This window comes from Coturnix japonica, chromosome 18 (assembly GCF_054131305.1).
Source record: "Coturnix japonica strain WE chromosome 18, WE-NBRP24, whole genome shotgun sequence".
In the NCBI taxonomy this organism is placed as follows: Eukaryota; Metazoa; Chordata; class Aves; order Galliformes; family Phasianidae; genus Coturnix; species Coturnix japonica.
Genome location: NC_140680.1, coordinates 9,930,811 through 9,944,644, shown reverse-complemented (window position 1 = coordinate 9,944,644; position 13,834 = coordinate 9,930,811). Strand labels below are relative to the sequence as shown.

Sequence of the window (13,834 nt, the reverse complement as noted above, 5' to 3'; positions counted from 1 at the left end):
AGCTCTCCATTGAGAGCTGTTCTAAGAGCTGGGTGGGTTTTTCCTTCCAGTCTCTCCTGGAAAGGGAAGAAGTTTTCTTGTATGGTGCTGAAGGTCCCTCTTAACTGAAACAGAAAGGGAACTTTGCACCTAATTCCTGTTGACAGCTCCTGAACACCCCAACTGCCCTCAACATAGGATGGTACCTGGGGAAGCCGCTGTGAATGGCGTCGCTTCCCAAGGCTGTGAGATATCAGAGCTGCAATGGCGAGCACTGCTCAGTGCCAGCATTTAAAAGTCTGGGGAAGGGTGCTGGCTACAGCCTGTCACGCCTGGGAAATTGGATGGGAGACAGAACAGCTTCACGACTCCTGGATGCGTCTGTCAGCTCATCTCTGCCCACGCGCTACGCCCAGGCGCTGTAATTGCCACATAAACAATCAGCATCACTTTTGCCAGAGGAATTTTTTTATACTTTGCAAACAGAGCTAAGTATCTTTCTCCTACAGACAGACAAGCTGAGGCACAGAGCCTGCAGGGATTGTACAAGCCCCATGTCCCAAATCGCCAGGTGTCCTGATTTCCTCTCGCCCCTATGAATCCCCAGAACTCAGTATCTCCCATAATAAAGCTTAGCTCAGTCTTATTTTGAGATTTAATTAATCTGCAAGCTGCTTTAATCCCTTTTGATGAAAGATTCTCTGTAATTTGCTATAATATTTTAAACTAATGCCTCTAATTGTTATGCAGCAATAAAACGAAACACGGATAATTCATTCGCTATTTTTAGGGGAAAAACACTGGAGTGTTTCACTCCGTCAGCTTTAAGTGAGAGTCATTGTCAAGAGAAGAGCTGTGAGATTTCTGCTGTTGTTGAAACATTTAGAAAGTGAAGCTTAGGAAACACAGTGTGTTCTGGGATACTGGCTTTGTAGGGGTGAGTTCCCCCAAGGGGATGACTAACATCAGGATGTGGGACATCACTTGCATGTTGTCTGCAATCATTTGTGTATTGGATACTTGAATTATACATGGCACAGGAGGTCGCCCACTTGCCGAGCAGAGCAGAGCCTGGATGGCACTCAGCAGTGGGGCTGAAGTTATTTCGAGAAGGGGATGGTGGTGGATCAAAAAGAAAGAGATCCACCTACAAGAGGACTTGGAATTTGTCACCAAATGCCTTTGGGATTCATTTACTCATTCTGGACCACCCTCCTGCTAGCTCAGACTTTTGGGGTTTTTTTTGCATCTGCTTCTGTTCTTGTCCTGTGGTGAATTTAATGCTATGGGTGTGGGCCGCAAATCATTCTGATATGCTCAAGTGCTCCCCTGTGCCTGCTGGGGCTGCCTCTGCTTCATCACAGCAAGACAAGAGGCTTCCATGCCATCACGGCAGCCAACTGAGTTGAATTTCCTCTGAGACAAGGAGACCAGCAGGTGCACTCTGCACTGCCCTGCTCAGAAAAGGCTGATGAAGACCCCCAGACTCATGTTTATAGAGTACGTGTCAAGAGAAAAGGCAATTAGGGCAGAATCCGATCATCTGTTCTCGTGTAGCTGTTGGTTCCACTGAGAGATCAAATCTTTCAGTCAACAGTTTTTTTCTTAGACTACATTCATGTTTCAGCTCTTTGTTTCATTCAGACTCAGCTGCTGCGTGTAAGGTGCTTTGAAACACTAAACATGAAGAGCTTGAGGCATCTTCTCAACAATCCTGAAAGTTTTACTGTTTCAGTTGTGTCATTTCTGTGTAATCATAGACTGGCTTGTACGTATGCCCAGGGAGGTGGTACAGTCACCATCCCTGGAGGTTCTCAAGGCCTACGGAGATGTGGCACTGAGGGACGTGGTCAGAGGGCACAGTGGGATGGGTTGGGGTTGGATCTGATGATCTCTGAGGTCTTTTCCAACATTAAAGATTCTGTGATTCTTTATCAGCATTCTCTTCTCTGCTGCTCTGGTGATGGAGATGCAGCCCTGTGGTCCCCACAGTGCCCTGATGGCTTTGTGTGGTGCTCGGATGGGCCCCAGGAGAGCTGCAAACACTACACCCAGGCAAGAATCTGGCTTCAGCAGCAGTTCAGCATATTGTCAATGACACGCTGCAACCAAAAGTCATCGGCATCAGCTTCATGTGCCATCCTCCTATTTCTAAGTAAAAGACAGATCATGGAGTCCTTGGGGAGAAGGGTTGTGAGTAATAGAAATGGCACAGGGCCTGAGCCCAGCCAGCATGCCAAACAATATTCCAAGAAAACAGTTCCAAGTTACAGAAGTTGCGTAACAGTGATTATTATTTTTAAGGCGCAGAAAACGAAGACCAAGTTTCTAAAAAAGCAAACACATATTTTTAGCCTTGCTGGTCTCTTGATCTTACACTAATGGGAACCATCTGCGCGGGGACTGGCTGACGTCCCTGGTAAATAACATTGCTCTGCAACGTTCCAGATGTTCTGAAGGCTTCTTTGCAAAGCAGCGTTTGTCTCTCTGCCCGTCACTCTCGCTTTCTGCCTTTCCTGTCCATGTTTACTTCAGTAATATACATTCTTTCATTAAGAGTTTATGTTAAAAATAGCTTGTCAGAATTTTGGCTAATCTTTGTTATGATTCTTGCTTGCTAGCAGAGATTGAAAGCTGTAGTTCCTTAGTGTTAAATCTTGAAGGCTAAACTGGGGTTGTGGAAAGGAACTTAGAAGATTCGAACAAGAAAACACACTAAAAATATTTGGAGATGGATTTCTACCTCATTGTGATCCCTCTGAGGGTTCCAGCTATCAAACAGGTACATTTATTTTGGTATCGAGAGTTTTAACATGACAAACTGTAATGGAATACACAGATGTACTTTATAGCAACCAGGCGCTTCCTGCAAAACCTTTGCAACTCGTTATGTAAAAGAATCCTGTGGTCTGCTTTGCTGCCTCTGCTGTGCTATGTACGGGAGGTGCTGCCTTCACTATGGAATGGAACATCTCCACACCAGGGCTCTTCTATCCCAGCTGAGCCCGGCTGTACCATAGGGGTGAGAGGAAAACAACAGGATTTAAACCACCTTTAATCTATCTGTTATCTCTGCCATAGCCTGCCTGAAATCTCCTGTGTTGCAGCTTCATTAACACTGTACCTTGGGCTCAGACATGAGTAGACCAGAAGAGCCCCGTTTCCAGTGTTAAACCTCCCACTCAGGCCTGTCCCACAATGTACCCCAGCCCATGGTGCTGTGATGATGCTTCTGCCTGGCTGCTGCACACACCAACCCGAGCGCAGTGCAGGTATGGAGATGCCCTTCTGTTCTTTTCTTACCCGCTACCAACTTTCTTCCATAACAAAGCTTCCAGAGCATGGGGGGGTTTGTGTGTGTTCTTACTGGTAATATGATTTAAATATTCTGATGATTCATTTTTGGTCCGGCGAGCTGAATCAGCCGTGTAGAGCACAACTTTCTTCTCCCAAACCACTACCTTTTCCATCCCTTCTCGTCATTTCTATATGATGATTCATGCTCCTCTTGTATTTACCAGCTGAGAATGCGCCTGATTCTTGCAGCTAATTTCACTTCTTGTTCCCCTTTTTTAACAAAAAGGAGTGTGGAGGATCGATGTCACCCACTCCACTGGGGGACCCAGAGTGTGAAGTGATCCAGCAGAGAGGAGAAAGAGGAGAGGACTTTGAATCATTAAATCCATCAGAGCCCACTCTGTGAGTTCAGCCCCTGACCCTCATCTCATGTGCTTTCAATCAGTGTATTCAAGCGAGGGATTGTGTCAGAGGTAACTCCAGCATAGCTTGCTTTAAAGAAGCTCCTTATTCTATTTAGTTACTCAGCCCTAAGGTTTCCCAGCAAGCCCGTTAGAGCTGTGTCTCAGGCCGAGAGCTGATCATGGTTCATCTGGCTGCAGGAGAGGGCTGACTGCTCACAGCAGGAGTGCATAAGAACACGAGGAAATCTTTATGGTAGGGCTCTGGAAAACACCTGAATTTTCATCCCTGCTTTCCACTCAATGCACCTCAATAACGCACATCTCAGCACAGCTCTGAAACCCAGTGGGGGCTTTCTGATTTTGTTTCTTTTCACCTTTGTATCTCTCCCTAAGAAGTGTGTCTGTGTGAGTCCCTCCCGGGCATCGCAGCCTGGCCCAGCTGGAGTGGCACTTGGGACACTGCTCCATGACTCACTCTGCCCTATAGGTTCTCATGTACTTCTGAAAACAACACATGGGCCAGAATTTGTCTTTTTTCCACAGCCTAAAGGTTTTCACATTCAAAACAGTCAAGTGTTATTCTGTGCTATGACTAATAGTGTGTTTTCACTAACCGCTATTACACGCAAGCATCACCTCACTCTATCACATGAGAGAATCGTGTCATATTGCAAATATTCTAACAAACTGCATAGCAGAAAATGAATAAGCAGTTCTATATTTACTGATACGGGGATATTTTTTAGCAGTTACATATTAAACACGAAGAATGGCTATAAACAGTTTAGAAGCTCATTCTAAGAAAGCACAGAAAATAGAATACTGAGAGGCTCAGACGGAGCGTGTTAATGTGATGTACAGTGGCACTTCTTCATGCCTGGTTTCCTTTGTACGGTTCTGTATTTTTTATATCTTCTTACACAGTGTACTCTTAAGGCTCCGTGCAGCGTTACTCCATAGTATGAGAACATGAGAACTGTGGCCCTTTTGAAGCCTCACCTGGAGCACTGTGTCCAGGTATGGGGTCCTCAGTACAGGAGAGATGCAGACCTATTGCCCATAGGAGGGCCACAGTAATGATCCAAGGGATGGAGCACATCCCCTATCAGGACAGGCTGGGGGAGAGAAGGCTCCAGCCAGACCAGAGAGCAGCCTTTCATTACCTAAAGGGGGGACATGAGAAAGAAGAGGGCAGAGTGTTCAGCAGGGTCTGTTGTGATAGGACAAGGGGAAATGGTTTCAAACTTAAAGAAAAGGGATTTAGATTAGCTATAAGAATGACTGTTCTTTATGACAAGGGAGGTGAGGCAGTGGCACAGATTACCCAGAGGTGATGGGTGCCCTGTCCCTGCAGAGACTCAAGGTCAGACTGGAGGGGCTCTGAGTACCTGATGGAGCTGTTGGTGTCCTTGTTTATTGCAGAGAGTTGGACTAGATGGCCTTTAAGGGTCCCTTCCAACTCTATTCTATGATTCTCAGCTAATGACCCCTTTCAGTGCCATTAGTCAGGCAAAATTGGTGCTGAGAGCACACTGTGAGAGCCTACAGCTAAACCTACAGCCTTAGCCCTGAGTGTCCCAAGCTCTTCCAAGCCGCCTCTATCCACCCAACCTGCCTGTGTGCCACGCACGCTTGCAAAGCCTCCATCTCCCCATAAAGATCCCATAGATAAGAGCAGCAGAACCACCTGCCAATCGCAGAGCCTCTCGGCAGCCCTTATCGCAATCTTTATGAGAGCTGATGATTCTGGGAATTGGAAGCTCATACACAGTCACTGCGCCCACAAAACACTGACATCACATGGCAAGCAATAACCCCGCGGCTCAGCTCTGGGTAGCAGAGCACGCCTCTCCCTGCTCTCAGAGCGGGGTACGTCACTTGTTTTCTATTCAAATTCACCCTCCTCCCACGGAAGCCCTGCCTTGCAGTGCTGGCCACCAGACAATGCTGGTGAGAAAACACCCGCTCTGACAGGAGGAAGAATAATTTCCCTTAAGTGTATTTTATTATATACCTTATACCTTTCATCTCGAAATATGGGAGCCTAACAAATACGGTGATTTTATTGAATAAATACTCTTAGGCCTGGTGTGTGATTCATAGCAGATTAATAGAGGCAATTAAGTGTAAGATTAAATTGCTTAAAAACCACTTGCCCTACTAAGCTGAGCCCGGTGCTGAGGACTGTATCAGCACCACTAATTCCCAGCGATTTTCCTTTGGAAGCAGGTATTTAATGATTTGGAATATCAAACCCGTGGTATCCCAGCCTGGCTGCCTAATGCCTGTAATCATGTTAAGGCGCAGTGCTAAGCAGCAACTCGCCCTGAGCCCTTCGGTGAGTCACTGGGAGAGGAGAAAGCAGAGCTCCTGCCTGGTGTCCTACAGAGCAGAGATGGTTGGTCCATAGCAGAGCACTCCATCCCTTGGCTCTCAGACCAGGAGGTGCCACGTGTTCTCTCATTCCTCAGTCATACATCTATATCCAGGACTTGTCCTCCATGACAGCACACCATCCTTCAGCACGCAGAACCCAAGGCGCTTTAAGCACAACAAACTCCGGCAAAAAGAAAAGGTTCTATTTTGGGATTTAAATGCATTAAAAATACTGTTTTCATTGTAGTGTGACTCATCGGTAATTCTATGCTGCTCATGCACAGCTTGCTGTGACCTTCCATCGCTGATCCTTCTCTTTGCCTCCTATTTCTCTCTTTCTGTTCTTTCTCTGTCCCATCTTTCCCGTCTTCTTTTTCTTTTCCCTTCTGTTTCTTCTGAGTTTGAGCCCATGTGAAATCTGTCCAAATATTTACAAAAGGAAATGCTGTGTTGTGAAACTGAATTCGGAGAAAATGTTACACATGCAGAAGCAATGCATCCCGCACGCTTTCCAAGTGTTCCCACATGCATTTTTCTGCTCTGTCTCAAGGGCTGAGGCCGATGCTCTGCATCTCCACTGAGGCAGAACTCACACCACGGGCACTGAGGCGCAGGCTCCGGTCAGCTCCAACGGTGCCGTCATGCTGTGTTTGATGGAATGGCTCCGGGCTGATTTTGGCCATGGGTGAGTGGTTAAAGGCCTGACCAGCCAGTTTTGCTGGGTTTATGCAATGGGCCAGTTCCTTGTTAAGGCTTATCTGTGCTTGTCACCAAGCTGCTAACAAATTGGCACTACTGTGTCGGTGCAGAAGCTGTGGGCAGCCCTCTCCTTCCCCTCGCAGCCAAACATCGGGAGATTCACAGTCCAGGAGCAAAGCCAGAGAGGTCCAGGTCCTGCTGAGACAATGACAGCACTCAGAATCACTGATGGGGCTTCCCAAGATGAGCAGAATCCCACAAGTAGAGGATCACACTATGGGCCTCTCGTGTCATTACAGACATGTAAATATTTTGGCAGAGCAACATGGGAACTTCTTCAGCTTCTCTGAAAGAGCGATGCAGCACTAGCACAGCTGCCCAGGGAGGTGGTGCAGTCACCATCCCTGAAGGTGTTCAAGAGCTGTGGAGATGTGGCACTGAGGGACGTGGTCAGTGGGCACGGTGGGGGTGGGTTGGTGGTTGTACCTCATGATCTTTGAGGTCTTTTCCAACCTTAATGATTCTATGGGAACTGCTGAAGCCCGGGGAATAGTGGAGGCTCAGGATAACACCAATTGAGAGTCCCACCTGCTGAGAAAAAGCATTGCCTACATCCCGGCCCTGGCTCAGCCTCATGCTGCTGCTGCTATTATTACCCTCACAATAGCACTGTGGCCTGGGAGCAAACATGGATTTCTTTTGGAGGAAGGGGTTAATTTTGTGCTTCCTGGCTTTTGTTAAGACAGGAAATCAAACCCTTAAGAAAGTCCTTCAGGTCTGGCTGAGCTCCTGAAAGCTTCTTTGGTTCTGGTTTGTATTTTCCTTTCCTTCATTCTTCTGGCAGGTTTATTTAAGAAAAGAAAACAAAAATAGAGTAAAGCAAGGAAATAGCTAGTCCAGGGTTATAAGTGATTGAGTACACACTGCCACACGTGATGAATTTTCTTCCTGATTCGTGCTGGGTGTAAACAAGAGCAGACTCAAAAGACTCATGATTTAATAAGTCCATGCAAGAGTGATGGCCACTGCTGTGCACTCTCATGGAGTCAGATTCCCCTTTGCAGAGGCCACAGATGAACTCCTCCTGTGCTGACAAACAGCAGCCTGGGTACCTGGCCTGGGGTGTCTGTCCCACAGTACATATGGTGTCAGGACAAGGTTGGTTGGCAGCACAACCAGAAGGTGGCTGCTACTGAGAACACCATGCTTTGCTGTGCAGGTGTCAGATATGGCAGCTGCTTTAAACATGGGAGTGTTAAAGTTGCCAAACGGGGCGAAAAAATCACATTCTTTTAGTGTTCTTTTCTGTATGGGATACTGAGAAGCTTTGGACTATTAGAGAAAGCATGGTCAGCAGCACAGGGATGCCTGCATCTGCAAGCCATGGCTGGTTTGCACCAAGAAGGCACAGCACCATTAAGGTATCAAATGCCCTCTTCAGCCCGCACTCCTACTGTTCTGTTCCTTGGATCTGGGATGGATCTTAGAGATCAGTGTGATCTGGCCATGTACTGTCACAGAGATATCACATCTTTGGGAAGGTTTGCCTTGGAGCACATCGCAGGGGCACACATGGGTCCTCCCATGTCTCCATAGTGTGGAGGGATGTGTATCACCCATCGGGCTGCTCAGGTCCCACTACTCACACCCAGCAATGGGCCACCACCTCCCAGAAACCAAGCAGTGATTGTGTGGTCAGGCAAAGTCATTTCCCACTGAAAGCATATGGATGTTTCTCCCACAGTCTGTTTCCAACCTGCTGTTCTTTTAACAACAATAAATAAATAGAATGAAAAGCACAATCCAGTGTTTATTTTTAAAGAATGCGTTGAAAAAACACATTTGCTTTGAGACTGCAGCTCTGGCAAATAACACCCCGATGTTGCTCAGCAGAGCAGGGACATCTCTGCAGTAAGCAGGAGCTCAGAGCTGGTGCTCATTCACCCATGTCCTTCCCTGTGTCTCCTCCTCCTGACACCCTTGGGGAGCCTGGAAAGCCCTGCAGCACTGAACCTGATGAGGTGCCGGGCTGGTTTTAGGTCAGGATGGATGAAGATTGGTGGAAACTGGTGGAGAAGCAACTGGAAAATTCGAGAAGGCTGAGAACCGACAGGCTGCTGGGCTGGGGGATGGGGAACTGTCAGGGGGGTGGGAGAGGATGGCTGGGGGATCTGGGGTGAAGAAAGGAAATCTGAAAGGAAGTGATGAGAGAAAGCTGCTGAACGCTGGAGATTCTGAATGGTGCGAGGAAGGAGCAACGCAGGTGGAGCAGGGGAAGAGGAATTGCTGGGAAGGGACTGGGGGAGAAGGGCTGAAGGCAGGGATGGTGCTGGCGTGTGGGGCAGGGGAGAAGTGCTGGGGAGGCAGGGGAAGTGAATGCGGCGCTGACGGGAAGCGGAAAGCAAGAAACAGCTGAGTGCTGTGGTGGAAGCTGAGCGCCCACGGGGAAAGGCAGACTTTTGGGAAGTGCTGAGACAACACCAAGGGGGGAAAAACAGAGCTCCAATGGCTTCACTGCCGGGTACTGGGCTGCCCTGACTGCTGGGGAACCTGCTGTGCGGAAAATGAACCTCCCCAGGTCTACTGCGAGATTATCCTTACATATGAAACATGAGAACAGCTCTCAATACGTTTACATTATACATATACATGCAAATATACGCACACATGTATATATATTGATGTGTAGACGTGTCCGTACACGCATATATGCCTATGCACAAACACCAATCCCTGTCTGTGTGCGCTTATCTCTATGCTGTAGGAGAACCTGTAGGACTGCTCCCACGCCTGCATCCACTCACGGTGCTGCTGTTGGACATGTGAACACACTCACATACGTGTGTGTGTGTGTATATATATCCATGGTGTGTGTGTGTGTATATATATCCATGGTGTGTGCCTGTATGTAGAGAAATGTGATAGCTTTGGGTATTTATATGTGTGTATATGTGTGTTTATGCACTTGTATGTGTATATATATCCATGGTGTGTGCCTGTATGTAGAGAAATGTGATAGTTTTGGGTATTTATATGTGTGTATGTTCAGGCACGTGTAACATGTAACCCTATCTATGTGTGTATGTCTATACTCTTACACACACACAAACCAGCGCGCCCCCGCGCCTCTCAGTTCGCGCCGGCGCGCTCCCGCGCCGATGACGTCATACCGGCGGTGCCGGGGCGCGCCCTGTTTGGCGCGCCTCCAAGGTGACGTCTGCTCCCAGGATCACGTGACCCGGCCCCATTGAGAAAACGGCGGCGGCGCGGCGCGCCACGATATAAGGCGGGTGGGTTCGCACGGGGCCGCGCTGAGCCGCGTCCAGCCGCGTCTGATCCCGTTGTTCCGCGAGCTCCAGCGCCTTGTTTCCCCGCGATCCGAACCGGACGGAACCGAGCACGGGACCATGGTGAACCTACGTGTGTGTGCGCTGGAGTGCGAGGCGCTGCGGGGGCTGCTGCAGGAGCGCGCCGCTCAGTGCCTCGTCCTCGACTGCCGCTCGTTCTTCTCGTTCAACGCCGCTCACATCCGCGGCTCCTGCAACGTGCGGCTCAGCACCATCGTCCGTCGCCGCGCTAAGGGCGTGCTGGCCCTGGAGCACGTTGTACCCAACGAGGAGCTCCGCACCCGGCTGCGCCAGGGGCAGGTTCACACCGTGGTGCTGCTGGACGAGCGCAGCGCCGACCTGGAGCTGCCCAAGCGCGACAGCACGCTGCTGCTGGCCCTCGGCACGCTGTGCAGGGAGACCCGCGGTGCCCGCATCTGCTTCCTTAAGGGTGAGTGCGCGGCCCCAAAAGCCGCTGCGGGATGGGGTTGGCCGTATCGCCGGCTGAGGGCTCTGCCCGCCCCGCTCCACGCCGCGCTCACCCCGCGCCTCTCTCCCCTGTGCCCCGCAGGAGGATACGAAGCGTTCTCGGCCGCCTGCTCCGAGCTGTGCACCAAACCCGCCGCCCCTACCGGGCTCAGTCTGCCCCTGAGCGCCAGCAGCGCGCCCGGCAGCGCCGACTCGGGGTGCAGCTCCTGCGGAACCCCATTGTACGACCAGGTGAGTGCGGGATCCGGGCTGGGGCTGCCCCGTCGCTCGTGAGCGAAAGGACGGGATTCGTAAATCCGCCGAGCGATGTTAACCGGGCATCTGCCCCTTTTGTTTCAGGGCGGGCCGGTGGAGATCCTGCCGTTCCTGTACCTGGGCAGCGCGTATCACGCCTCCCGTAAGGACATGCTGGACGCGCTGGGCATCACGGCGCTGATCAACGTGTCGGCCAACTGCCCCAACCACTTCGAGGGGCACTACCAGTACAAAAGCATCCCGGTGGAGGACAACCACAAAGCGGATATCAGCTCCTGGTTTAACGAGGCGATTGATTTCATAGGTAAATGAGCTTTCCCTGCGATCCTTTTGTCTCGGATGACGTCCCTTCGGGAGTGGCTTTTAGGGCATTGTGCTCCCCAGCGCTGCCTGCGTTTGGGATCGGGGAACCTTTGTTTTAGGTGTTCTTAGGGGATGCGCCCATCACTTTCTCTGGGCTGAGAGAGGGATAATCTCAGCTTTGCCAAACCATTAGAAACCTCGAGCCAAGAGAAATGGTATCCTCTAGAAAAGTGCTAGTGAATTTAAGTGGATCAGTATTAAAGTAATCTTGCAAGACTGCTAAAGTGACCCGGAGGAGCTATTAGTATAATTGGAATTGGAGCCCAGAATGAGAATAGCTAGACTGCAGCTTCCCTCAGGACAAAGGCTCTTTGTCTCCAAAGCACAGGGCTCACCTATTGGGCTCCTAAGGAGGGGATGAAACAAAGAGATGGAAAGCAGCAGCCTTTGCTTTCCCACCTCCAGAGGCAGTGGGACTTGTTTGTTAACTGGGCGTTTTAATTTTTTCAGATTCTGTTAAAAATGATGGAGGAAGGGTATTTGTGCACTGCCAGGCTGGCATTTCCCGGTCGGCGACCATCTGCCTCGCTTATCTCATGAGGACCAACAGAGTCAAGCTGGATGAAGCCTTTGAGTTTGTGAAGCAGAGAAGGAGCATCATCTCCCCAAACTTCAGCTTCATGGGGCAGCTGCTGCAGTTTGAGTCGCAGGTTCTTGCCCCCAACTGCTCAGCAGAAGCTGGGAGCCCTGCTATGTCAGTATTGGACAGAGGAGCATCGACCACCACAGTCTTCAACTTCCCAGTCTCCATCCCTGTTCACACCTCATCCAGTGCTTTAAGCTACCTTCAGAGCCCCATCACCACCTCCCCAAGCTGCTGAAAGGCAGGCAGAAGCGTGACCAGAACTCACAATTCTTGTCTCAGAAGTGCAATAACTATGGGGACAGTATCATCAGCCACTTGTCCTGTGGGGAACCATCCACTTGTCCTAGAACGCTGTTGTACACACGAGGAGCTCAACCAGTGTTCTGTGTGTTGCTGGCTCCTGAAGCCAATATTGGGATGCCTTCGCAGAGATCAGAGGATGCTGCGTTTTCCTGAGCTGTTCCCCTTGTCTTCTGTTTGTCCTAAGCCTGCTGCATGTTCAGTAGCCTCACCAGTATTCCCATTCCTGGACACTTTAAGCAACACTGATGTTGTCCCCTTTCACGACAGTCCTATTTATTTATTTTTGTTAGTTCATTGTTTTGCCTTCATGAACCTGAAGTTGCATTTCTAGAGAAACCAAATACCTCAGTATTTTTTTTGGTACTGTAATCCTGTGTGTATATATCTGTCGGCTCTTCTTGTTTCCAAGCACTGACATGAAAGCACTGGGCGAGTGCTTCTTAAGTTGCCAAGGGTTGTATGTTTGATTTATTTATGATGTGAAATAATATATTTCTTCTTAGGAAGACATAGTTTTGTTACTTGATTATAATAACTTTTTATACAAACAGAATAAATTATGATATTTCTAGTGAAAGCTGGATATACTTCAGAACCTTGTGTGTTTTACTGTCCCTGAGCTTAACTTTAGAAGCTTCCGAAGGAAAGAAGTCTGAGTTTCTGATGGAGTTTGACCTCAGGCAATGTGATTAAGTGGGGTCTTAACTAGATAGAAAAAATGAGCTTTAAAATACTCACACTTGACTAGAAAGTTCTGCTGTTCTCTAGCCTGAGCCCTTTGTCCCTGTATAATTACATGCCATGGCAGACAGCTGGGGCCAGATCTCAGCTGTGGGGTGGCTTTGGCTGTGGTGGTGGCTGCAGAGCTGTAAGAGTTGGAACCAGCTGAGCATGGACTGCAGTGGGTTTAAAGGAGTCCTCTCCTGGGAAGGAAGAAGCTTCCTTATTGCTTCTTTGAAGGTTAAGTCTAAAAATGAGCCTGTTGCCAACTGATCTCCAGCATGTATGAGGTTGTGCCAGGGTGTTTTCTTTTTCTGTCTTGCCTCTTAATTCCTTTTTGCAACCCAAACTCCTTCTGATCCCTACAGTGAGTTATTTGGCTTACTGTACCATCTGTAAATAAACCAGGGCATAACAACAGATCAGGTAACCCGCGGTCACCTAATTTTGTACCCAGACTGGAATAAACTCTTGCTGCAGCTTCCCCACTGGGCTGACTTTCACCCAGTGCTTAAGTTGAGGCAATGTGAGGAGTTGTATCCAGTATAACCAAAGCTGGATGAGCACTGCTGGCAGCAGCTGTGGGGTGCCAGCCAGTAGTGCAGGGCAGCTGCTATGGGTTGGGTGTGATACTGTTGTTGTGTGACGTGTTGGGGAGAGCAGTGCTGCTGTGACATGTCTTACCAGAGAAAGCTGGGCAGCTGGAGGCTTGCTTTCTTAATGTGGTGATGGCAGTGCCAGCTGTTGGCATGTAGGAGAGCTCCGGGATGCTGGGTGCTCTGTCTCTGCCTGGGGGAGCATCAGTCTTCCCATGTCTGAAATTCAAGAGTTGGCGCTGCACTTGCCCCATCAAAAGTGGATTTGCTGAGGCAAACAACAGAGGGTTATGATTCTTTGTGTCAATTCAAGGCAGCTTAGTATTTACAATCCAAAGTCCAAGCTTATAGGTAGGGGTTGTTAAGCACAAGGCAGCTGCAGTCTCATCGTATAACTGAGGACGCACTGAGCGCAGCTCCTGCTGAAACCCTGCACGTTAC

At 49.2% G+C, this 13,834-nt stretch overlaps 1 protein-coding gene across 2 annotated transcripts; it reads left to right on the top strand.

Annotated features, from left to right (window-relative positions):
* Window positions 1-10,063: 10,063 nt before the first annotated feature.
* Window positions 10,064-12,654, top strand: DUSP1 (dual specificity phosphatase 1). 2 transcript variants are annotated; one of them, XM_015876382.3, is made up of 4 exons: window positions 10,064-10,532; window positions 10,653-10,801; window positions 10,910-11,129; window positions 11,639-12,654. In XM_015876382.3, exons 1-4 carry the CDS (start codon window positions 10,163-10,165, stop codon window positions 12,007-12,009), a joined length of 1,110 nt encoding a protein of 369 aa, XP_015731868.2. In that variant the 5' UTR covers window positions 10,064-10,162; the 3' UTR covers window positions 12,010-12,654. The 2 variants fall into 2 exon arrangements, with proteins under 2 accessions (XP_015731868.2, XP_085375321.1); XM_085519195.1 differs by having other exon boundaries at window positions 10,064-10,801.
* Window positions 12,655-13,834: the final 1,180 nt, after the last annotated feature.

What these genes read in the sequence shown, in the direction of transcription:
- DUSP1 (XM_085519195.1), top strand. Translation starts at nt 10,163, where the DNA reads ATGGTGAACCTACGTGTGTGTGCGCTGGAGTGCGAGGCGCTGCGGGGG. An exon ending in GAACCCCATTGTACGACCAG is followed by an intron (nt 10,802 to 10,909) that starts GTGAGTGCGGGA and finishes CTTTTGTTTCAG; the next exon opens with GGCGGGCCGGTGGAGATCCT. An exon ending in CGAGGCGATTGATTTCATAG is followed by an intron (nt 11,130 to 11,638) that starts GTAAATGAGCTT and finishes TAATTTTTTCAG; the next exon opens with ATTCTGTTAAAAATGATGGA.